General features: G+C 52.6%; 1 protein-coding gene across 2 annotated transcripts; it reads left to right on the forward strand.

The window, feature by feature from the left end:
• Positions 1–1,787: 1,787 nt before the first annotated feature.
• E2F2 (E2F transcription factor 2) lies at positions 1,788–23,437 on the forward strand. Of its 2 annotated transcripts, XM_081580615.1 has the most exons (8): positions 1,788–2,438; positions 7,756–7,861; positions 9,664–9,883; positions 10,724–10,882; positions 12,256–12,370; positions 14,237–14,429; positions 15,874–15,879; positions 20,253–23,437. In XM_081580615.1, the coding sequence occupies exons 1-8, from the start codon at positions 2,187–2,189 to the stop codon at positions 20,504–20,506; spliced, it is 1,305 nt and encodes a 434-aa protein (XP_081436741.1). In that variant the 5' UTR covers positions 1,788–2,186; the 3' UTR covers positions 20,507–23,437. The 2 variants fall into 2 exon arrangements, with proteins under 2 accessions (XP_081436741.1, XP_081436740.1); XM_081580614.1 differs by lacking the exon at positions 15,874–15,879.
• The last annotated feature ends 1,954 nt before the right edge of the window (positions 23,438–25,391 follow it).

Genomic DNA, 25,391 nt, shown 5'->3' on the forward strand with positions numbered 1-25,391 from the left:
TCAAATGGTTTTAATCCCTGGGCAATAAACTCTATTTTCATTCAAATAACATAACATAATAATAATAAATTTTTTAAAAGTAAACTGAGCCATGAAAGACCTGTGAAATGTGTAGACTGGAGTAAAGGGATCTGTGCACTGGAGATAAGGTCAGAGATGTAACCACAGCTGCCATTTCTTGGGGCTCCTTATAAACCATGCTCTGTGCTGAGAGCTTTACATGCATTATCTCATGAGATTTCCCCACAGTCTTATGAAGTGAGTGATAAGGGACAAGAAAACCCAAGTTCAGAGAGTTTACAAAACTTGCCTGGACCCACACAGCTAGTAAAGTGACCAGGTCTGGGTGTGAAAGCAGGGCTGTCTGCTTCAAAGTCTGGGTTCTTCATCCCCATGCATTATTACCATTTTCATCTTCGAGATCTGAGGATCAAGTATGAAGCTGGGAACTGACTCTGAAGTGCTTTGAATGCCAGGTTCAGACTTGCATAAAAATCACACAGAAGCAGGCAGGAATCAGCAGACCTGGAATCTAGCAGCACCGTTTAGTGGCTCTGCCACTCACTAGCCAGGGTTACTTCTCTGAGCCTTGGCCTCTCTAGACTGGAGAGATGAGGAATGTAAATGGATTATTGGCCATGAAGGAAGGAAGACCTGTGTCAAAAGGGTTGTTGAGGAGAAACCTGGAGATGTTCAAATATTTACTGAGTGCTGGGCTCTGGGAATACAACTGTGGACAAGTCAGAGCTCTGCACTCTGGAGGACTCCCACCCAAGCCTGCAAGGGCCTGGGCTCAGCTTGGGAGTGTGGGAGGATCCTTTCATTGGAACAAACAAGAGCTTAGGAGTTGGCCTGTCCCAGACTGAACTGTCAGATCACAAATCAGCCAGTCTCTCTGTGTGACCTTGAGCAAGTGACCTAGCTTCTCAGAAGGTCCATTTTTACCAAGAAGATCATCACTCCTCTTCTGGCAATTGTTGGATTCAGTTAAATAAAATAAGTTAAAGCAATCGTCTAGAAGGGTGCTAGGCATGCTGCGGCTGTCGATAGATGTTTAGTTCAGTTTAGTTCAGTCGCTCAGTCGTGTCTGACTCTTTGAGACCCCATGGACTGCAGCATGCCAGGCCTCCCTGTCCATCACCAACTCCGGGAGCCTGCTCAAACTCAGGTCCATTGAGTCGGTGATGCCATCCAATCATCTCATCCAATAGTTGTTAGGATCCCCCTATGAAGAGGTATAAACCTCAGTCTCCGCCCCTCGTCCTCCCCCCACCCCCATCCCGCCCCATGCCAAGAAAGGGTACACTTTGCTAGCTTTCATTTCAGCGGGGAAAAGGATATAAACACCTCTACATTAGCGTTAGCTGAGCTGTAATGCAAACTAACAAAAGGCCTGCAGCCCGGGAAATGTACCACCGGGTTTGGGCTCAGGTCAAAGACTCCACGCCAAAAGTTCCCCTCCACCTCAGGGTATTTGGACCCAGTCCTCAGCACGTGGTTGCCTCTGCTGTCTGGGAACCACCTTCCGGGTCAGTTTCTCGGGCTGCCAGAGCGGGAGGGCACCGGGAGACAGCAGGTACGGCGGCCCCTTTAAGCATCAAGCTTGTGTTGCAATCACCACCTCGGGGGACAGGTCCTTCCGGGGGGTGGAGCCTGTGTCTGTTGCAGCGACCAATCGGAGTGCAGCATTTTCCGCGGGAGATCCGAATTTCGCGGCACGCAGTTTCGCGCTAAAAAAAAAAAAAAAGGGAAAAAAAAAAAGAAGCAGAGAAAGACTCAGGGACTTCAGATCGAGGCGAGAGGGAGTCGGTGCGACCAGTCCCCCTCCCCCATCTGAGTGCATCGCTGTTTCTGCCGAGCCCGTGGGCATCCCAGAGACCCCCCTCCCCGGAGCGCGCCGGACCCCAGGGGAGGAAGCCTCCAGGGGCGCGGGGCTCTCGCAGGTCGCGGGCGCCCCAGGGGCGGGGCAGCCCCTGGCCCTGCCGCAGCCGCCGCCGGCGCCGGGCGATCTCCAAGCGGCGATCTCCAAGCGCTGCCCGGCTCGGCTGCGGGCCAGGAGAGGAGGGTCCGGCCCTGCCCGGCCTCCGCGCCATGCCGCGGGCGGTGTGAGCCGCCGCGGGCTCCGAAGCCCGCAGGTGCCGGCGGGCGCGCCAGGCCTGGCTGGGAAGGGGGGCGCTGCGCTCGCCATGCTGCGGGGGCCTCGGGCCCTGGCTCCGGCAGCCGGACCACCCCCAAAGGGGCTGCCCGCGATGAGCCCCACGGAGCTGTGGTCGCCGGGCCTCAGCAGCCCCCAGCTCTGTCCGGCCACCACCACCTACTACACCCAGCTGTACCCGCAGACTGTGCCTTCCGCTGCGGCGCCCGGCACCTGCCTCGACGCCACCCCCCACGGACCGGAGGGTCAAGCTGTGCGATGCGTGCCGGCTGGCCGGCTGCCGGTAATGCTGGGGACCCCCACCCACCCACACCCACCGCTTCCCTCTCTGCTTTTACGGGTGTGGGAAAGGCGGGAGGGGCGCCTGGGACCTAGTCTAAGTGAGGCAGATTGAGTCTGGGGAGGCAGAAGTGTTGCTTTCAGCTTTCAGAACCCAACACATTGCCCCAATATCTAAGGAGATGAGCTTTTCCTTTTCAGACTTGGGATGAAATGAGCTCATCCACTGGAGTGGAATGGAAAGAACACTGGGTCAGGAGTGTGGAGACCCAGTCCCCGACCCCCAGTGCACCCTGTGACCTTGGGGAGATCTGTGGAATCAGTGTGCTATCATTCATTCATTCCTTCATTCATTCTTTGGTTCAGAAACCAGTACTTGGCACCTGCTATTGTCCAAGCACAGAGCTGAGCCTGGGGATACCGTGGGGGCTTTAAAACAGGAGGAGGTCTCTCAGATCCAGTTGGGCTGAGACTCTCAATTTACCATCCAGCCAACTGTTTCCCAATTATCTGCCTACCCCACCCCCCACCCCCCACCCCCAGGCCCAGTCTTCTGTCCCAGACAGCCAGTAGCAGGTGCAAGGTTGGGGCAGCCCTCTGAGGTTCCTTTGCAGATTGAATGTTCCTTTCTCAAACCCCCAGGCCTGTTGCCAGGGAGGGCCCAAAGTATGGTGGCACCAGGCACAGGGTGTGTTTTGTGGGAGTGGAATTCTTGGAGCCCATGAAAAATGAAACAACTATAGGGTGGGGATGGAGTGGGAAGAGCCCTGGGGAGTGGGGGTGGTAGTTGGGGAGCCTGGTTTCTCATCCTGATTGCCACTAATTCACTGTGTGTCCTCGAACAAGTCTTAGCCCGAGTCTGGGCTTCATTTTCCTTGTCTTGAACATCTGTGTGTGTATGGGGTAGCTGTGGGACTAATTCACGTCAGTTCTCTCCCAGCTCAAGGTCCAGGGTTTTGGAAGCAGGATCGGGGAGGGAAGATGGTGGTGTTGTAGGTTGCTTTGTTGTGAGAGGTGAATCAAGTTCAAGAACAGAAACTGATAACCCCCTCTGCCCCAATGCCTCTGATCTAGAGGCACTGATCAGACCTGTGTCGGTCAGCAGGCTTAGGCTCCCAGGCTGCAGGCAGAGCCCTCACTTCCTGCTTCTGGAATCCTGCTTTGCTCATGATCAATGCTTTAAACTTTCAGAGCCCCTTCCTGTACATTCTTTCCAATTAGGAGGAAGAAAGCAGGAGTGCTTTTCCTATTTTTACAGGTCAAGCACCCAAGGATAACCAGGAGTTTTGCATCTATCTCTTGATCAGTATTTTACAATCTAAAACAGTTTTGTACCCTAGGAAGTAGATGGTGTTAGCAGCTCCATGTTGCAGGGGGAAACTGAGGCTCGGAAAGGGGATGTAACCTGTTTGAAGTTATATAAGGAGATATAGTCTCTTCTCTGCTTGACTTTCTCCAGTACTGCCTGATTTAGGAGCTGGGTGCCCCCAGGGAGGGGGCTCAGTGGTGGGCCCAGTCTCTCCTCTGGCCAGCTGCTTTCAGGCAACCCGGCAGAGTTTTAGTAACAGCTGTGGTTTTGAACCGCTTGCCTCCCAGAGGAGCCAAGTGCATCTGTCTGTACCTCCCTCCCGGAGGGGCTCAGTGATCACAGCAAGAATGGCTCTTTTACTGAATGCCTCTCATGTGCCAGGCACTGCTTGGCACTCTTCACATTCGTTATCTTGGTCAAGATGCCTGGGATGAGGCATCTCACAGATGAGGAGACTAAGTAGAGTTGTGAAGTCACTTGTCCAGGTCCTAAGCCAAGACGTGGGAGCATCTCTTTGCCTCAGATCATCCTAAAGGCCTCTGGGGCCCAGAGCCCCCTCTCCTGTCTTTCCCCAGCTGCCCGGTGTCTCGAAGCCCTGTGGGCAGGCCTTGGCCCCCTGTTTACTGATTTTCACAGGGTGTGACCAGGAGCAGCTCCAACCCCAACCCTGGGTGTGGCCACTTGCTTTGTGGCCAGGCTGCAAAGTGCAGGGTGAGGCAGGATTTGCTGGGGAGCTGCTGTTTAAAGGGACCTTAGGCACTGCTCAGGGATGGCAAAACAAGATCAGTGGCAGAAAGAAGGCAGGCACCCGGGTCTCCTCGCTTCCTGGCTAGAGCTCTTTCCACCACCTGTGGGGTGCTCCGGCTCCAGCCAGGCACATGGCCTAATCAGGGTCACCCTGCCGGAGCCTGGGGAGAGAGTGGGATCCTGCAGACTTCTCCTTTGCTTTTCATTTATCTGTATTTTTCCAAATTTCCTCTGAGAATCAGGAAAGAAAACGAGCATTTCAATAAGCACCCCTACAAGGTGGGTCAGATGAGGAAATGAAGGTGTAGGGAGGCCGGGGGTGGGGATCTGGAAGCGAAGCTCTCAGCTCCTTAACACCGGCTCCTACCCGCACCGTCTAACTTAGGACTTGGGACTCAGGAGAGACATGGCTCCACGCCCCCGTGTGATTTTGGGCAAGGCTCCTCCCCTCCTCTGAGCCTCGGTTACCTCACCTGTTGGGGGTGGTGTCTGGCGTCGCTGGCCCTCTCACCTCTAGGGCTGCCTGAGCAAGGAACCTCGTTCTCCTGTGGGGTTGCCAGTGTGGACTGGAATCTTAACCAAGCCTTTAGGTTAAGTCAGAGGGGCTGCCTAAGAGGGTCAGGTTGGAGCTCAGCTGGCCTTTGCTCTGAGGCACACCCCCGATGCTTTTGAGCTCACCTCTGAGCCCTCCCCTCGCTGGTGGCCCTGGTTAGCAATCACAGCTCATGCTGCTCACAGCTCCCCGGCATGAGCGGGCCCTTTGCCGCCCTCTCACGGGATCCTTGACAGGGAGCAGGCGTCCCCATCCTGCCAGTGGAGCTCAGGAGGTCCACGGACTTGCCCTGCTCACCCCGACTGGGTGGGGACCCAGGTGGCTCTGGCTCCGAGGCCTGCGCTCAGCCTCTCCTTGGTCCTCACCCTCCTGGGCTCTGTTCTCCAGGCTCGGGCACATCTGTGCTGGCTTTTCTCTGGGCAGAGCTCAAAGGTGTCAGTGAGACGTACTCACAGTTGGCTGCTTACGGACCCTGAGAGTGCAGGATAAGGGTGAAGGGGAGGAAGAAAAGGGAGGGGACTGGTGTGTGCATGTGTGTGTGTGTGTGTGTGAAGTAGTGATGGGGGCAGGTGAACACAACCAGGTCTTGACTTGAATTTTAGCAGGTTCTTGGGCAATGTGTACGGGATGGAGCTGAGCAGCCTGGTTGGTGGCTTTGCAGTCAGACAGACCTGGGTTCAAACTCTGACTGTCCTCCCTGTCTGCGTGGCCTTGGGCACGTGGCTTAACCTCTCTGAGTCTCTACTTCTCCTTTTGGAAGAGAGAATGCCATAATGAGCTGGGGCTGGGGAGCATGTGAAAGGCCCCGCACAGGTACTCTGTTCAAGGTCCTCCCCTCGTTGCTCTGCAGGTCTTGTGGTTCTTCCTGGGGTGTTCTGTGAACTCAGCAGAGGCTGGTTTCCTCTGGGTGGGGGAGGAGAGTGGAGGTGGGGAGACTCTGGGTCCCATCTCTGTCTCAGGTAGAACTCAGCCTGACTTCCCTTCCTCTCCTTGCCCTGGACTCACCAGGCCTCATTTTCTTCAGCTGTAAAATGGGGATTTGCAGTATGGAAAAGATTCAGCGAGGTGATGAATGTTGGGACTTGGTCTAAGGCAGGTAGAAGGTCTCAATGAATGATTAGGACTTTTTCTATAGACAAGATGGGACTATAGCAGCTCACTGTCCCTAGAATCTAGCATCTCCCCAGCTGGGAGGTCAGAAAAGGAATATTCCAGAGAGACTTCAACAAGAGGAATAAGCAGAGAGGTGTGGTGTTTTGTTCATGTCCAGGTCTGGGTGGGGCTGGAGGAGAGGAGCATCATATCCAGGCTCCTCAAACCAAGGAACGGGGCTCCTCAGATCAGTCAAGGAAGACTACCTGGAGGAGGCATGAGAAGGGGGAAGGGAGCTGACAGCAGCAAGAGCCGTCATCACCTGTCAGCCCAGCTGTGCTCAGCAGCGGTTAGAAGTCTCAGCCCTGCTGAGCATGACCTCACCACCAAAGGTTAAAATAGGCCTCTCTGTCCCAGCTAGGGTAAGGGTGTCTAGGTGACTGGGGGAAAGGGAGAGGAAGGAAACGGGTTCAGCGACCCCCAGAATAGTTTGTCAAAGAAGAAGCTGAGATTAGCCTGAACCCCTACTGAATGCTGAGCCACGGGCTGAGCACTTTACAAAGGTTATCTCCTTGAAGCTTTAGGACAGCCCCCGTGGTAGGTATTGTCTACCTCGTTTTACAGAGGAGGAAACGGGGGCTCCTAAATGTGGAGCGTTTCCCAAGTCACACAGCAAGCCTGTGAAGGAGTGGGGAGACCCAAGCTCATATCTGTGACCTGTGCCCCAGTGCCCCAACCCTGCCTCTGCCCAGCCCTCTCAAGGAGAGAGGCCCCTTCCGGGCCAGCACCGCTTCTGGGCGTAATTGAGGCCGGGCGGCAGTGGGGTGGAGAGGAGCAGATGGGTCTGTGGTTTGATTTCCCCAGCAGGTGTTTCCCAAGCTTGGCGGGAACAGGGAGGGGGGAGCAGGGGGGACCTCAGCTGCTTGTCCTTAAGACACAGGGGAAGGATTCATTGTCTGCCCCTCTCGGCAAAGAAAGAATGGCAAATAGAGTCTATTCAGGAGGCTCCCGGGGCCCTTGAGCTGGAGCCCAAACATGGGGGTGGGGGGATGTTTGCACTTCTTCCCCATGTGGACACCTCCCTGGGGTGTGGCACTGAGCCAGAAGTCCCCTGAGCCTGGGTGGATGCCCAGCCCCACCCTGATAAAGGGCCAGCTGTGAGGCTGTGATGGGCACTCGGTCTGGCTGGGCCAGCTGCTTCTGCAAGGGGCGGGGGGAGCTCTCCCCAGCCTGATGTGGTGTAGGCCCCACCCATTCCTTCCTCCCTGTATCATCCCGGGAGGGGGTGGAGAGACAGATGTAGAAGTGACCTTGGGGCTTCTTAGTAAGGAACCCTGCATTAAAACCCAGACTGGCCTTGGTAGTCTGGAGGGCCTGGGCCTCGGAAGATGGGAGTGTGGTGGGCCCCTCAGCAATAGAACTTCCTTCCCCTGAAAGCTTACTTTTCAAGTCACTGATATTTCCTTACCAGGTACAGTGATTTTTTTTTCACCCAGGATTGGTGGTAAACTGAGGCAGGAGGTGGCTGCTGGCAGCCTTCGGGCTTTGGCCCCAGGTCGGGGAAAGGGTAAAGCAGGAATGCTTCTCAAACTCTGCCTCTCTCTCTCCTCTCTCCCCAAGGCCAAAAGGAAGCTGGACCTGGAGGGGATCGGGAGGCCCACGGTCCCTGAATTCCGGACTCCCAAGGGGAAGTGCATTAGAGTGGATGGCCTCCCCAGCCCCAAAAGTAAGATACCCACGCTGATGGGATATTATCTAAGGGCAGGCTCGGGGACAAGGTGGAGTGGCGAGGGCCAGAGGGCAGCAGCCCAGGCCAAGTCACTAGGACTGATATTCATAGCACACTTTCTGGTTTACAAAGCAGTGTCCTGTACTTTTTTACTGGATCTTGCCAGGCAGGTTGATTATCCCCCTTTTACTGATGAGGCAGCCGGAAACTCAGAGCTTCAGTGACTTACCCAATGTCATACTGCTAGTCAGTGGAGTCAGGGCCAGAAGCCAGTTTCTGCCTCTTGATATTTTCAGTCAGTATTCTGATTTGAGGGGTTTCCAAGGGTATCTCAACAGTAAAGAATCCACCTGCAATACAGGAGACGTGGGTTCAGTCCCTGGGTCGGGAAGATCCCCTGGAGGCGGGCATGGCAACCCACTTCAGTATTCTTGCCTGGAGAATTCCATGGACTCAAGGTGCCTGGCAGGCTACAGTCCTTAGGGTTGCAAAGAGTCAGACACGACTGAGTGACTGAACACCATCCTGATTTGAGAGGGAGTTTAAGCAATTGTGTTAACACTAATTTGGGGGAACTGAGACCTAATAAAAAAAGGTATGTGACTGGGTTGGAAGATGGAGGGTCTGGAACTTACAGGCCTGGGCAGGGCTCTGACATGACTGGTCACTCCTTCGCCGTATTATCTGTAAAACAAGGCCCAGCTAGATCAGGAATAGCAAGAAAGTTTCCTCCCAGTTGACTAGTAGAGGCTTCCCAGAGCTCCTCATTGAAGGATCCCAATCAATTAGTAATGTCTGTCTTGGATGCAAAAATTGACAAAGCTGTCTGTGTGCCAAATACTTGCTATCTATATATTAAGGGGTTCTAATGTCCCCTTCTAGAAGAATCTGAGACTCTCTAAAACTCATTTCCCAGAACTAGTTTAGCCACTTACTTGCTATATGACTTGCAAGTCACTAGATTGCAAAAGTCTTGTGGTTTAAGATGCTGCAGCTGAGTTGTGGTCTTGTGACATCGACCTCATTAAGAAAGGGACCTTTTTCATGAACCTGCTGCATGTGACGTAACAGGACTGATTCCTCTCAGATAATCACTGGATGACACATAGAAAGAAAAGGCAAGTCTACACTTATACAGTGCTGGACTTCAATTATATCTCAATAAAACTGAAAGAAAAAAAAAGGAAGTCTATAAACATGTTCTTGTCATTTCCTTCCTACCTTAATTCCAAATTCCTGACATAACTGGTAGGATTGGGTAATGGTTAGGAAGGGAGACTTCTGGAGCCAGACTGCCTGGATTTAAGTGCCAACTTGGCCACTTTCTAGTTGAGGGAGTTGAGCAAATTACTTAGTCTGTCTGTGCCTCAGTATTCTCATCTGTGAAATGGGGATGCTTCCATACTAAACCTATAGGGTGTTGTAAGGATTAAATTTGTTGTATATGGGAAGTGCCTAGAACAGTGACCTACACACAGTAAGCATTTGTTGTTGGTGTTGGTGGTGGTATGGCTGCCCTGAGCTTTGGTGGAAAGGTGTGAACCAAGAGTTAGAATATTTGGTTTCCAGCCCTGATAACGCCTCCACTATTGTGAAACCTGAAGCAAGTCACTTTGCCTCTCTAGTTTATCAGATTCCCTGTTTGAACAATGGTGGTGAATGACCACCCCGCCCCCCAGTACTCTGTAAACTGGGAAGTGGGTGCTCATGTGAAGGGTGGGACTTGTGGCTTCAGGTCAATGGAGGAAGGTCCCCAGGGGCCCCTCTCTGAGCAGTGACTGAGCCCTTTTCCTCCTCAGCCCCCAAGTCCCCCGGGGAGAAGACTCGCTATGACACATCGCTGGGGCTGCTCACCAAGAAATTCATTTACCTCCTGAGTGAGTCTGAGGATGGGGTCCTGGACCTGAACTGGGCTGCCGAGGTGCTGGACGTGCAGAAGCGGCGCATCTACGACATCACCAACGTGCTGGAGGGCATCCAGCTCATCCGCAAGAAGGCCAAGAACAACATCCAGTGGGTGTGAGTGCCTGGGCCTGGGGCAGGTGGCACCAATGAGAGCAGGTGCAGTGGGCTGGGCCAGGGGCAATAGCCGCAGGTTGCGATGCGGGAGGCGGGCCTGAGAGCAACATCCAATGGGCACACGCGCTGGCCGGGGAACTCGAGAGCAACATCCAATAGGCTTACACGCTGGAGGTAGAGCCAATGTATTTAAGAAGGGGATGGAAGAGCAGGTGTATATGCCAGAATAAAACGAGGAGAGCATGGCGGGGGCAGAGAGTGATATCCAGGACGTGTAGGGGCTAAGAGCACCCCAGGTCTTTTTCAACCAGGGGTCCCAGTATTGCCTTCTTCTAACTTAGGACAGTTCTCTGGGATACTGAGCAGTAGTAACCTATACTCCTTTCAGCTGAGATAAGTACTCCAGACGCCATCCGTCACTTCTACAAGGTCTTAATAGAACAGACCTGGAACCCCTGGCATGAGCTCTTAAGAGAACGCAGGCAGAGTAGTCAGGAGTGAGGTCACCGCAGCTCCCTGCCATTTGGAGGAGCCTGGGGCATGGGGTGGGTAACGTTGAAAGCCTCCACCCCCCCAAAAGTGGAGTCAGGCCCTGACTTGTTTCTTTTCCCTAGCGCAACCCCCAAAACTCAAGTTTCAATCTATGGCAGTTCCCTGGGAGCTAGGCAGGACCACTGATCTTTACAAGCCAGGGGGCACCTTCATAGAACCAGTGAACAGCCTCTTTCTGGAGTTTTGCCTGCACCGCCTGTGCAGCTTTGCACAGCAGCCCTGGGGTGGGGGTCCCTGGATGGAGACTGAGACTGACACTGTTGGGGGGGGTGGCTGTTCTGTCCCCAGAGGCAGGGGACTGTTTGAAGATCCCACGCGGCCTGGGAAGCAGGAGCAGTTGGGGCAGGAGCTGAAGGAGCTGATGAGCATGGAGCAGGCCTTGGACCAGCTCATCCACAGCTGCTCTCTGAACTTCAAGCACCTGACGGAGGACAAGGCCAACAAGAGATATCCTCTCTGGTTAGGAAGAAGGCGTCTGGGGGCAGGGCGCCTGTGGCATGCTCGTGACCACCCAGAATTGATGCAGAACCTCTCTGCAGGGGCTGATCCACCCCAGGGGTCTGCCGTATCACCAAAGAAAGCCTTCCTTGGTGGCTTTTCCTCTTGGGTCTAAAGGAGGAGTTACTTTCTCATGATAAAAAAAGACAAGTGCATTTCCGTAAATCTGGAAAATGGAGAAAACATAATATATGGAGAAAAATAGAAAAATAGAGTGCGTACCTGTTGTACACAGCATTTTAATATATCCTACTTTTCTCCACTTGGCTTCCCTGGTGGCTCAGACGGTAAAGTGTCTGTCTGCAGTGCGGGAGACCGGGGTTCGATCCCTGGGTCAGGAAGATCCTCTGGAGAAGGAAATGGCAACCCACTCCAGTATTCTTGCCTGGAAAATCCCATGGACGGAGGAGCCTAGTAGGCTATAGCCATGGGGTCGCAAAGAGTCGGACATGACTGAGCGACTTCACTTTCACTTTTTTTTCTCCAGTTAGTATATTACCATAGGTGGTTTTTATGTTGTTATACATCCTTCCTAATTATTTTGGTTGATTCACTTGAAATTGGTATTGGACCATTTTTTAACCTATAAAAACAGCAGTTTCATATGGTTTAACCTCATATTTTAAATGGTTTGAGAATGTCCTACTCAGCCCACTGTGGTTTGTTGACAAGGCCTAGAACGGGCATTGAGATCAGTTCTAGATTTCTAAGTCTGTAAAGCAACATTGTGATGAATATCTTTATAGACAGAACCTTTTCCTGAGTTTTTTTACTTATTTCCCTGGGTTAGATTCCTAGGATTGATTCAATGAGGTCAAAGAGCATAAATTTTGCAATGGCTTTACATACACTTTCCCCAAATGGTTTGACCATCTAATTGGCTTTTGGATCTGACCTTGTATTTTTGGAAGGATGGGAGGCATTGTGAGAAATATAAAGAAATAAGACAGAGCTAATAATCTCGCTTAACAGTTGAAGCCTTTATGTAAAAAGCTGATATACGGCAGCATTAATTTTTTTTTTTTTGGTTACTCCACGTGGCACGTGGAGTATCTCTGACCAGGGATAGAACCCACACCCTCTACATTTGAAGTGGAGTCTTAACCACAGGACTGCCAGGGAAATCCCTAAGGCAGCATTTTTAAAAAATGCTTTATACCCCTATTTCTCAAGGGGTTCAAGGTCACTTATGATATTAAAAGAACAGGTTATAGTTTGGGGATGTTTAGAGGTTTTGAGAGGTGGGTTTAGATCCCTTCTGGGCAGGCTGGAAATTTGAATTTCAACCCAACAGTCACTTCTCTTGACTCCCCTGCCCCTACGCTGGCCTACGTGACGTACCAGGACATCCGTGCTGTGGGCAACTTTAAGGAGCAGACGGTGATTGCAGTCAAGGCCCCTCCGCAGACGAGACTGGAGGTGCCTGACAGGAACGAGGTGAGAGGGGAAGCGTTTGGAGGAGGGCAGGACTAGGGACATTCCAGGCAGCTCTGCGGGTTCTGTCCCCGGCACTGCCCAGGCCCAAGCTTCCCAGGTCCATGCTGGTGGCCATGGCAAGACATGGTCTCCGAGCTGGGGCAGAAGAGGCAGAAGGTGGCAAGGGCAGAAGAGGCAGAAGCTGGCAAGGGCATCAGGCACCAGCCTGATAAATCTCTGTTCCTGGTTTCTCTCCACCCCCCACCAGCCCTGAGTTCCTGCGCACACACACACGTGCACCCACACACAGCGCTGTCAGTACTCACAATAATCCTTCCATGTTAACCGTGCTCTCCTAGGTTAAAGACCAGCATTCTTTACACACCTTATGAGACCGTCTGAGCTCTGACCCCTCCAACCTCCTCTCCATGCTGCTCCTGTCCTGTCTTTACTTCGGCCACACTGACCTGCCTGCAGTTCCCATACCACACTAAGCTCAACCCCAGTACAAGACCTTCTGACATGCTGTTCCCTCTAGCCGAAATGCTCTTCCCTCTCTCGGCCTCATTATTTCTATTTATTTATTTATCTGGCTGCGTTGGGTCTAGTTGCAGCACATGGGCTCTCTAGTTGTGGCACCGACCCCAGAGCCTGTGGGCTCGATAGTTGCAGCTCGTGAGCTCTAGGACGTGTGGGCTTAGTTGCCCCACAGTACGTGGGCTCTTAGTTCCCCAACCAGGTTCCTGGAACCCCCGTTCCCTGCACTGGAAGACAGATTCTTAACCACTGGACAACCAGGGAAGTCCCTCTCTGCCTGGTTTACTGCTATTCATCCTACAGGTCGAAACGTGAACGTCACCTCCTCAGGAAGCCTTCTTTGATTACCCCCCAGCTTCATAACCACCTGTCCTTCTCTGTCACATTTAACCTCCGTTGGTCAGGATGTATTGGTCATTACATAATTATGTGCTGCTTCCTCTATTAGAGGGTAACCTCCACAGAACCATGTTCCACCCGTGTTGTACTCCCAACCCAGAGTCTAATAAGGGCTCAGGACATAATCTGTTTAGCCGAAAAGCATTAAGATAAATAAGGGCCCTGCCCTCGCTTTGAAGAATCTCAGGACTTAGTGGGAAAAAGAGCCAGCCAAGCAAGCAGTGACACTGTCATTTGCTTTGAGGGCCTGGAGGAAGGAGAGTTGGAGGAAGGGCCCACAGGTGATGACAGGTAAACTGAGTCCTAAAGAATGAATAGGATCTTTGCCAGGAGAAGTAGGGGCAGGCAGAGGGGCTGCCTGGGCACAGGCTCGGACACCCGATTATCATCGGGAGCAGCACCTGTGTTATCGGTTGCGGCTTACGTTGGTTGAGGCAGGCAGGAAGCAAGGGCGGGAAAGTCAAGTATCAGTCTCTAGGTTACAAATAAAAGAAAGCCACATCCAGCCCGCTTCAGTGAGGGACACCCCGGGGGAACCAAGTGACGGGTCCAGGGGAAGATTTGGGGATTGCAGGCAAGGCTGGATTCAGGTGCTCAAACTGGGACTTCAAGCTGGCTTCTTGCTCTCCGTCTCTCTCTCTGCCATACTCTGGGCCAGCTCTCCCCTTGCAGTGGCAAAGATAGCTTTTATGATACCAGTTCAGGCCTGAGAGTAGGGGAGAAGAGGTTTCTCAAAGGAAAATCAAGGCTTTCTCCCTAAAAGAAGGGATGGGGGGTCTTGGGCCCAGACAGATGTCTGCCACAGGCCACACGGGGCAGGCCCAGCGCCCAGCTCTGGGGCTGCGAGCTCGCATGGACGTTGAGAGCCTCGTGTGTCCGTCCACACACGCTGAGCCATGAGTAAGTGCCCTGGTGCCCAGACCCATGACCTGGCTTCTCTCCCTTCTCCAGGAGAACCTGCAGATATATCTGAAAAGCACGCAGGGGCCCATCGAGGTCTACCTGTGCCCAGAAGAGGTGCAGGAGCCCCACAGTCCTGCCGAGGAGCCCCTCCCCTCCACTTCCGCCCTCAGCCCCAGCCCTGACTCCACCCAGCCCAGCAGCATCAGCAACCCTGGGATCACGGAACCCACGGCATCCTCAGGTGAGACCCTCTGTCCAGAGGGACAGGAGATGGGGAGGGGCACCGGCCTTCGAGTCTTCCTCTTCCGTATCAGCATTTGTGGGATACCTACCTTCTACCCAGCAGCAGGGGAGCGAGTCCTTCCTCCCCACGTGTGTCCATTGCACGTTACACTTTATAAAGCACGCGCACATTCCTTGTCTCAATGGGGAGGCTGCTGCTGCTCTGGGCAGAGGAGGGCCTGTGTTTGAATCCCAGCTTTTCCACTTACCAGCCGTATGATCTTGGACAAGTTACTTAACCTTTCTTTGTCTTAATCTCCTCATTTGTAACTTGGGCATAGTAATTAATAGGATCTACTTCACAGGTTGTAAAAATTAAATGAGTTAATAAATATAAGGAAGGTGGGGACTTTACTGGTGGTCCAATGGTTAAGACGTCACGCTTCCAATGCAGGGGACACAGGTTTGAATCCTGGTTGGGGGACTTGAGATCCTGCCGCAAGGTGCAGCCAAAAAATACATATATAGGTGAAGCATTTAGAACAATGCCTGGCGATAACTGGCCATATTATTATTAATAGCAATAATAATTACCTATTATTATCATTATGGTGCTCTCTGCCGTTAGTCCCGCTACTTGTGTAACAACTAATAGCAAAGCTCCTTGACACTCAATCAGCCCTTAGTAAATGGAAACTGTAGGTTTTCCGAGGAAGGCTCAACAATGGACTCAGTTGCTCAGGATTAGTTGCTCTGTGATATGTGGGATCTTTCCAGACCAGGGATTGAACTCCTATATCCTGCATTGGCAGGTGCATTCTTAACCAGTGGACCACCAGGGAAGTTCTTAACACTTTCTTAGGAGATGATAACTAAGGTTTTTTGAACCACAACTATGTATAAGGACATCCATTATCCCATAACTCCTCACATCAGTTCTTGAGGTGGTTTTTATTGTTCCCAGTTTAGAGATAAATAAACTGAAACGGAGCTGATGTGACCTGCCCAAGGCCTCCCAGCTGGAAGGCAGTGGAGCTGTAATCTTGAACCTTGGTCTCCACACTCATAGTCCAGGACTCTCTCCACCAGGCACAGAATAAATCAAGGAAGGATGGTGGATGGGAGCTGGGTGGTACAGCTAAAAGCTGTCTCCGCCTGGCAGGAGGTAGAATGAGGTTGTTGCCAAGAAGTAAAGAAGTGGGAGAGTCCCTGAAGGCTTCCTGGGGAGACTGGGAGTCCGGTAGGAGTAGAAATGGGAGCCTCTGAAAGGCCCGTCCCTCCGAATGGTTTTTGCCCTTGTTTTCTTAGCAGCAGAATTCCCCTAAATAGAACCCTGGTGTTTAAGCAAATGCAGAGCTAGAACTGGTCTGCTGGGAAAGGCTTTTTTTTTTTTTTGTGGCCGTGTGGCTTGTGAGATCTTAGTTCCCTGACCAGGGATTGAACCCAGGCCATGACAGTTAAAGTGCCAAGTCCTAACCACTTGACTGCCAGGGAATTCCCTGGAAGAGGCTTACTGTGTGTGTGGTGGATGGGAGCAGGTATCTACAGAACACAGATTGGATTCCATTTCTTTAACTCAAGGGTTAACAAAACTATTGCCTGCAGACCAAATCTGACCTGTTTTTATATGACCCATAAGCTAGGAATGGTTTTCATAGTTTTAAAGGGTTGAGGGTTTGGGGTAGGGCAAGTGATGTGTGTGTGGCAGAGACCACATGTCCTGCAAAGCCTAAAATACCATCTGACCCCTTTACAGAAGTTAGTTGACCCCTGTTTTAACTCAATGCTTCATTTTATACACGAATAAACTGAGGCCCAGAGAGGGCAAGCGACTTTCCTAGGGTCACACAGCAAGATTCGGCAGGGCTTAGACAAGAGCCCAGACTGCCAGTTCTTTCTCTAGTGATCTCTCCTGTGTCCTGGCCTGGTCCGGGGACCAAAGCTCTCCCTGCATCAGCCATCTGCCCCTCTGGGCACCTCCCAGGGCCTATCTCCCAGTCCAGACCTGTGCCCCACCCTGTTTTCCCTCCTCCTCCAATGCTCTGCTTTTTCACTCCACTGTCAACATGTATGTGGCTCTCCAGAGTTAGAACCTTCAGTTTTCATCTGAGACCTTGGGCAGAGGTGGCCGACCTGAAAGCAGAAATCAGGGGAAGGTTTTTACCTCACTTGTGCAAGTCAAGAGCCTGAGGCCCCGAAGGACTAGAGGTTTACCGAAGAGCCAGTGGAGGGGCCAGCTCTATGCCAGGGCCCGTGCCCTTGCCGCCCCCTCCACCCCTGTCACGTGGCCTCTTAGTGATGTCCCTGCTAGGTAGAGCAGGAGAAGTTTTCCATAAGTTATACACACACACACACACGTGCACATGCTCCACTTTCTGGCTTGAAGCCGGGTCATCCTGAGGTCCAAGGGCCAGGCCCAAAGAGGAAATCACTGCAGTCTTGGGACTCAGGTTCCCATCCTGGAAAGGGATGGTTTCCCACTTCTGGAACCACCAGGGGAATCACTAACACTGTGGGTCCTTGTTTCCTTCATCTGTAACGGGAGGGTTGGAACCTGGGTCCTTGAACATCCTTCCAGGCTGTGACATTCTGACTTAAACCTACACGTGGCTGAGGGTGCCTGAGCTGAAGTTGGGAGGCTTGGGTTTGAGTCTGCGCTTCCCCTTCTATGATGGGGTGACTGTGGGGGAGCTGTTTTAACCCCTCCGAGCCTCTGTTCCCACGTTTGTAAAACAGACACTAAAACTCCCTCGTGATGTTTGGGTGCATTTCAGGTGAGGATACAGCATGAATGTGACTTTTTAAAAGTTTATGGGAACTGAACACCTACTATGTGTGGGTTTGGAGATATTTAAGTGGATACGAGCCATTCAGGGTGCAGTGGAGGCACAGATGTTACAAAGAGCAGCTCTCTTCTGGATGTAATAAACAGCGAGAGAGAGAAAGAGGGAGAGAGGGGGGAAATGGATAGATGGGTGGGTGGGGGGGTGGATGGATGGATGAGAGGAGTCTGACCTGGGGTCGAACCTCTCACATGTGACAGCTCAGTTACTGCTTCCACAACTCAGCGAGGTGGATCCTTATGTTGCTGGGTGGGAAAACAAAGGTGCTGGGTCCTGTAGCTGGTGAGAGGGGCTAGAGTCTGAGCCCCCAGTCTTTTCCTCACTCCCAAGCCAGGCCTCTGAACACCTGCAGGCCTCTGCAATGAGCTAAACAAACTTTTTTTTTTCATGCAAATACTACACTTGATTGCCTTCTTTGGGCTTCAGTTTCCTCATCTGTAAATAGACATCATAACAATGCCTCCCTTGGGGCTGCTTGAGTGTCTGTGGAGGTGCACCAGGCCTCCCCTTGAGAGGAGAGCTGGGTCTGGTAAGCCCGTGGTGGTGGTGGTTTAGTCACCAAGTCATGTGCAACCCTTTGGGACCCCGTGAACTGTAGCCCTCCAGGCTCCTCTGTCCATGGGATTCTCTAGGCAAGAATACTGGAGTGGATTGCCATTTCCTCCCCCTGGGGATCTTCCTGACCCAGGGATTGAACCCGCATCTCTTGCATTGGCAGGTGGATTCTTTACCACTGAACCACCTGGGAAGCAAGCCCTCGGTAAACGGGATCTATTTTTATTTTTCAGAAGGGCAGCCTTCAGACCAGCTGTTCTTAAGCTTCACTTACCATTTAAGCCTCTCAACAACCAGAGGCAGGTGTCATCATTCCCATTTTAGGGATGAGGAAATGGAGGCCTGTGAATGCTGTTATTTGCCCACACAATTATACAGCTAGCTTGAGGTTTGCGTGTGTGTGTTGTTTGTTTTTTGTAATTCTAGGGATTTTTCGCGAATTTTATTTTATTTTCTTTCCACCCATTTTTAAAAATATTTATTTGGCTGCATCAGGTCTTCGTTGCGACATGCAGGATCTTCGTTGCATCATTAAGATCTTTCATTGCGGCACACAGGCTCAGTAGTTGCTGTGTGCGGGCTTAATTGCCCCACAGCACGTGGAATCTTAGAGAGACTTCCCAGGTGGTCCAGTGGTTAAGACTCTGCACTTCCAAAGCAAGGGGTCTGGGTTCAGCCCCTGGTCAGGGAACTAAGATCCCATATGCTGTGTGGTGCCACCAAAAAGTTAAAAAAAAAAAAAAGACTTAGAATAAAATCCAAGTTCCCACCAGGACTGAGTAGGCTCTGTACAATCTGGTCCCTGCCTCCCTTTCTGTTCTTTCTCCCGCCTACCTCCCACAGCTCATGCCCACCTCTCCAGACACACCAGCCATCACCTCCTCTTCAGCACACCCAGCTCATTTCCACTTAGATGTAAGGAGGCGATTCCCTACACAGGCATGTGGAGCAGGGCACTGGAAATCCCCTGCCAAATATACCCTGACACCCAAAATCTCACCACCTGAGTTGGTCCTTACCAACCAAGCATTGTTTTGAAAATACAACCATGCTGGTGTGCCAGACTGCCTGATCAACCTCCGAGCTAGGTGACTTCCTGGGTGGCCCAGTGGTTAAAGATCTGTCTTGCAAGGCAGGGGATACAGGATTGATCCCTGGTTGGGGAACAAAGATTCCACATGCCTGCCTCTGGTTGTTTGAGTAAACTCCAGGAGTTGGTGATGGACAAGGAGGCCTGGCGTGCTGCAGTCCATGGGGTCGCAAAGAGTTGGACACAACTGAGTGACTGAACTGAACTAAACTGGGAGTGTGGTTTTGACATGCTGAGCTCTGATGTTGCATAGACACCAAGTAGAGATGAAGCAGGAGCCCAGAGCCTGGCAGTGGGGGCCAGGCTGGAGGTGTCCGCTTGGGAGCAATAGGTCTGGAGACGGATAAAAAGCCATGGGCTGGCTGAGATCACCTGGGGAGGAGTGAAACCAAAGGAGAGAAGAATCAGAGGATGGAGCCTCTGGGCTTCAGGGTTTAGAAGTTGGGAAGAGGAAAGGAGATCAAGGAGAAGCAGCCAAAGAGGTAGGAAGAAAAGCAGGAGAATCTAGTACCTCTGAAGCCAAGGGAAGAACGTGTTTCCAGAAGGTTGCGAGCGTGCGATTCTGCTGAAAGGTCAAATAGGATGAGGTCAGAGAACCAACCACTGGATTTAGCAACACAGAGGGCACTGGTTCAGTGGTGTGGTGGGGACGGACCCCAGGTTGGAGTGGGCTGAAGCATGAACAGTAGTAGGGAAGTAGGGAGTGAGCGCAGGTAACTTTTTTTTATGGCCACGCCAGGTCTTAGTTATGGCATGCGAGATCTTTAGTTGTAAACTCTTAGTTGCAGCATGTAAGATGGAGTTCCCTGACCAGGGATTGAACCCCAGCGCCCCGCACTGGGAGCACAGCGTCTTAGCCGCTGGACCACCAGGAAATTCCCACGGGTAACTCCTGAGAAACGTCACTGCGAAAGGGAGCAGTAAAATGGGCAGGTAATTGGAGAGAGTCATGAGGTCAGAGGAGGAATGCTCTTTAAAGATAAGAGTTATTAAAGGATGTCTGTGCGTTGACAGGAAGGACCTGGGAGAGTGAGAGGCGTTGATGATGCAGGAAAAAAGAGAACAGTGAATGACTTCAGGGTCCGGGGCCTTGCTGGTGAACGTGGGGAAGGTTGGGGGCAGAAGCTGAGGGTTTGTGCGGAGACAGGAGAGGGGAGAGGAGAGAGTGCGGGTGAAGGAGTGGGGTGCTGCTGGAGCTGGGGTAGGAAAGGGAGGTGTCCTGTGCCGCCGGCAAGGGCCAGGATAGGAGAGATGTGCGGGGTGCACAGCCGAAACTGGAACTCCAGGAACTGGAGGCGGTTCTTGTTCCCAGAGGGGGGACTGGGCATAACCATGTCTGTCTGTCTGTCTGCAGAGCCAGCACTGACGCCCCCGCCCCCGCCGCCCCTGGTCCCCCTGGAGGCCACGGAGAACATGCTGGAGCTGCCACACCCGCTGCTGCAGCAGACGGAGGACCAGTTCCTGTCCCCGACGCTGCCCTGCAGCTCCCCTCTGATCAGCTTCTCCCCTCCCTTGGACCAGGATGACTATCTGTGGGGCCTGGACGGCGGGGAGGGCGTCAGCGACCTCTTCGACACCTACGACCTCGGGGACCTGCTGATTAACTGAATTGGCGCTGCCTGCACCCCTGCCTCCCCCCGGGCAGCCCAGCCCGTTTCTACCTCCTCACAGGACGTGAGACATGAGGTGCTGCCCTCAGGGTGGAAGGGTCCCCGGGAGGGTCCCCGCCCCCCTTTCCTTTCCTACCCACCTGCCAGCCGATGCTGTCCCGGGGGAGGTGGAGGATGGGGGGGTTGGGTAGGGGCCCAGCAGGGGTGCCAGGCCTGGGAAGGCCTAGTGAGTCTCCTGATCTCTGACCTCTCGCCTGAAGGGCTCTAGAGGAGGGGACTGGGTTCAAGGAGAGGCCCAGCGACTGCCTTTCTGAGGGGCCACTAGGACCCTCAGTTTATCGAGAAGCACTTAATGCCTTTGTATTTATTGCAGGTTGAGTTTTGTCTGCCCTCCCTGAGTTTTAACAGGGAGGTGGTTCTAGTTTCTAGTAAGACTGCTCCTCAGACAGGCCCAGTGCCGTCTGCTGTCCAAGGGGAGGCTGGGGCTTCCAGGGACCCAGGCCAAATCCCCAACTGCCCCCAACACGGCAGGCTAGGCCCGAGGGCCCGTCCAGTCTTCTGGAACGCCAATTGCACTTCGGCCTCCTAACTCCAGCAAGAGGGAGCTGCTAGATTCCCGTTCTCTGTCCCAGAGCTGGGGTCCCGGGGGAGTCAGCCCTGAAGAGTTCCAGGGGAAACAGGGGCAGGAACTCGGAAGCAGGGGAGGTTGCTATAGGCACCTTTGCTCTGTGGTTGCCTCTCGCTGGGACAGGGGGCTGTTTAACACTGAAGGCCTGGGAGACAGAGGCAGTCCCACTGTAGACAAGGGTGAGATTAAAGGAAGAAACTGCCAGAAAGTACGTCTTGCGGTAGCTGCTGGTATGGGCCTCCCTGCCCCCGGAAGCATTCTTTTTTTTGCCGCATTCGTTGAAGGGGGTGATTCTTTAAGGACCTCCCCTTGCCCCCAGCTCTCACACAGACCCCCCTAGGGACAGAAGTGACCATGGCTTGATGGCACATTGACTCCTTTTGCCACAGGATGTTGAAAGGGTGACAGGGAAGGGTCTTCATTGCAGACCAGACATTGGCAGCTAATGAACAGGAAGATGTGCTCAGATTACCTCTTCAGGCTTGGGGTCCTATTAATAAGCGGGTCTTTTGACCTCCTCGCCATCCCCCAGAGGCTGGACCATCCCACGTTGTCCATATAGCCCGGCTGGGTAGCGAGGAATCTGCTCTCCTCCCCACCCAGCTCGGGGTGGAGGTGCTCTGGGCGGAAGCCCGGCTGTGCCTGCTGGAGAGAGGCAGCCCGGGGTGGTGGTGGTCTGAGAGACCCTCGGGCAGCTAGGTTTCCTCAGGGGCTCAGCAGGGTAGCACTTTTTTTTTTTAAGTTTGTAGCATTAAGTTGGTTTCAAATATGAAGTTGGCTCCACGGGGTTGCTCCCGAGCTGACCTACTGACATCTGAAGTTTGGAAGGTGGGCTTCTTTGGCGGTGGGGTCCGATGTGAGCTAACGCCCAGCTTGGGACGGTCAGGCCTTGTCATCAGCTCAGCTCCCTGATCCTCAAGTCAGCACCCTCTCAGGGATGGTCCCAGCCGCCCCAGTCTATAAACAGGGCTGACTGTTTGCCTTTTACAGAGGTGCGTCTCGTCTCCCCTCTCCAGATACTCACAGGGGTCTTAGCAAAAGTCAGTTTGGAAGCCCAACATGCCCAGGGCCAAGGGACCCCCCGGGGCCCTTGGGTGGAGGGAAGGGGTTGCCTCCTAGGGCCTGGTTTGGGGCATGTGGGGCTGGAGCTGGCATGGCTGTTGTGAGGTCGTTTAGCCATGTGCCATCTCTGAGGACGGAGACCTTTGACTTCCATACCTGGGGCTCTGGCTGGAGCTTTCTCCTGGAATTAAATCAGAGGAAAAAGGAGAAGAGACTGGCAGGACCCACCGCGAATGAACCTAATGGTGAAGTCCAGCCAGAATTTAAGCTCATTCCCCAGAAGCCCAGCCACACGGCCGGACAGAGGGGCTGCCCCTTGGACCCATGGCCTGTATCCAGAGCAGCTCCCATCCCGCCCCCTCCCATCCTGACCCCTCCACACTCGGCCTGGCCCAGGGCCTGGACCACCCGGGTCAAGCCTCGGGTTCCATGCAGGAAACAAGTTCGTGCCTCTTTCTTGCCAGTGATGCCTGAAACCTCCCAAGTTCCATCAAGTGCTTTAAAAGGCATTTTGAGTGGAATTCCCTTTAGGGGCCCAATAAACTTTAAAACCAGGGTAGAAGAAAAGCCAGTTTCTTTCTGAGGTACTTTATTTCTGCCAGGAAATTTCCCAGTCCCCCTGGCAGCCCCCACGCCACTTGTGCCCCCAGGGGCATCTAAGGCGCAGGGGCTGCCGGGAACCCAGTAGCATTAAGTCATCTGGTAGAGTTGTTCAGAGATTCGAAGACATTTCTTAAAACCAGCGTAGCCTCCCTTCTCCACAGCCACACTGTGGTCTGAGCGGCGCGGCCACAGGGAAGCAGAGCAGGAAGGTGCAGCACATTAAAACTGGCTGTCACGTGGTTTTGACTTCATTTCTCCTTTCCAGGTGTTCAGTCTCAGTTCTGTGCTGTGTTTAGTTTTTAGTGAAAGAGTTTGGGTGTTCCTGTGTCCAAGCATTGTGTGGCTTAAAACATTTGAAGTAAAAGCCTTTTGGGGTTGTTTGCAAGCAGCTTTCTGGTTCTCATCACTGTGTCCTGAAGTCCCCGCCTCATCCTTGGGGCCCTCGATGAGCAGAAACCCGGCCAGCCTGCTGGCTCCTGGGTGGAGCCTTGGATGCAACACCGGTGCCTAGAGGGAACCTGGTCCCTGTGCTGGGATTCCATGCAGGTCACTTACCTCCAGCCTGGTCCTGCCTTGACGAGCACCATGTAAAACCTCCTCATATTGTGATGATTGGGCATTAAACGACGAACCTGGGCCCCTTGTCTCTGTTGTGCTTTCTGCAGGTCATTACCAAAGGTGTGTCTGGTCCTCCCAGGTCGGGGGTGGGGACTATTCTGACAAACTGGCTGATCCAGCCCCCCAAAACAGCCTCCCTTTTCTCCACTGGCTTATTCAGTTCAGTTCAGTCGCTCAGTCATGTCCGACTCTTTGCGACCCCATGAATCGCAGCACGCCAGGCCTCCCTGTCCATCACCAGCTCCCTGAGTCCACCCAAACCCATGTTCATCAAGTTGGTGATGCCATCCAGCCATCTCATCCTATGTTGTCCCCTTCTCCTCCTACCCTCAATCTTTCCCAGCATCAGGGTCTTTTCCAATGAGTCAGCTCTTCGCATCAGGTGGCCAAAGGATTGGAGTTTCAGCTTCAACATCAGTCCTTCCAGTGAACACCCAGGACTGATCTCCTTTAGGATGTACTGGTTGGATCTCCTAGCAGTCCCAGGGACTCTCAAGAGTCTTCTCCAACACCACAGTTCAAAAGCTTATTCACTGGCTTATTACCATGCCTGAAATGTCATCAATAAGACCCTGAAGTTAGCACCCAGATCTAAAATGTGAACTCCTGCCCTATGTTGCCTCCATCACCTCTCACCTGAGCTATTTCAGCAGCTTCCTTAATACTCTCACTGCTACCTGTTCTTCTGCATCTCATCCTCTGTATCAGTGTTTCTCAAAGTGTGGCCCTCAAATCATCCTTCCCTGGGAACTTGTAAGAAATGTATATTCTAAGGCCCCACCTTAGACCTTCTGAATAAGAAGAAACTCATTCAGAGTGTGACTCAGGATCTGTCTTAATGAGCCCTCCAGGTGATTCCAATGCAGGCAAAGTTTGACAAACTATGCCCCTCCACTAATCTGGAGAAGGCCTTCTAAATTTTTATTTATTTTTAGGCTGCCCCACGCAGCATGTGGGATCTTAATTCCCTGATCAGGGACTGAACTTGTGCCCCCTGCATTGGAAGGCAGAGTTTTAACCACTAGACCACCAGGGGAAACCCCGTAGAGATCCATCTAAAACACAGCTCTCGTCATTCCCTGCTTGATGGGTGGCTCCTCTGCCCTCAGGATGAAATGCCCCTTTACTTGGTGTGAACGTCTATTTCCACCCTTCCAACTGGCTTACTCTACCTTTCCAGCCTTACTGACCACTCCTCCCCACGACCTGTAGCCACACTGGACTTCTTTGTCAATTCCTGTAAGCAGCAAATTATCCCCCTTCTGTGCATTTCGCTTGGGCAGACTTGATTATTCAAGGCCCAGTTCAGTTTTTCGTAGAGGTTTTCCTTGACACTGGAACATAGTCATTAATACTTTGTACAGTTGATATGGTCTTTTATGGGTTACTGAAGACCTACTAAGTACTGGGGAGCTAGAAATGAATAAGAATAGTCCCCATCTTCAGGATGCTCACAAGACAGACATATAATTAGGGACTTGTATCTAGAATATGGGGCTTCCCTTGTAGCTCAGTCGGTAAAGAATCTGTCTGCAATGCAGGAGACCTGGGTTCGATTCCTAGGTTGGGAAGATCCCCTGGAGAAGGAAATGGCAACCCACTCCAGTATTCTTGCCTGGAGAATCCCCATGGACAGAGGAGCCTGGCAGGCTGCAGTCCATTGGGGGTCACAAGAGTCGGACATGACTTAGCGACTAAACCACACCACACCACATCTAGAATATAGAAGGGACTCTTGTGTGCGTGTTAAGTTGCTTTAGTCGTGTCTGACTTTTTGGGACCCTGTGAACTGTAGCCCGCCAGGCTTCTCTGTCCATGGGATTCTCCAGGCAAGAATACTGGAGTGGGTTGCCATTTCCTCCTCCAGGGGATCTTCCTGACGCAGGGAATGAACCCAGGTCTCTTATGTCTCCTACATTGGCAGGTGGGTTCTTTACCACTAGTGCCACTTAGGAAGCCCAGAATGAACTCT

This window comes from Giraffa tippelskirchi, chromosome 3 (assembly GCF_054371585.1).
Source record: "Giraffa tippelskirchi isolate mGirTip1 chromosome 3, T2T-mGirTip1v1.2.pri, whole genome shotgun sequence".
In the NCBI taxonomy this organism is placed as follows: domain Eukaryota; kingdom Metazoa; phylum Chordata; class Mammalia; order Artiodactyla; family Giraffidae; genus Giraffa; species Giraffa tippelskirchi.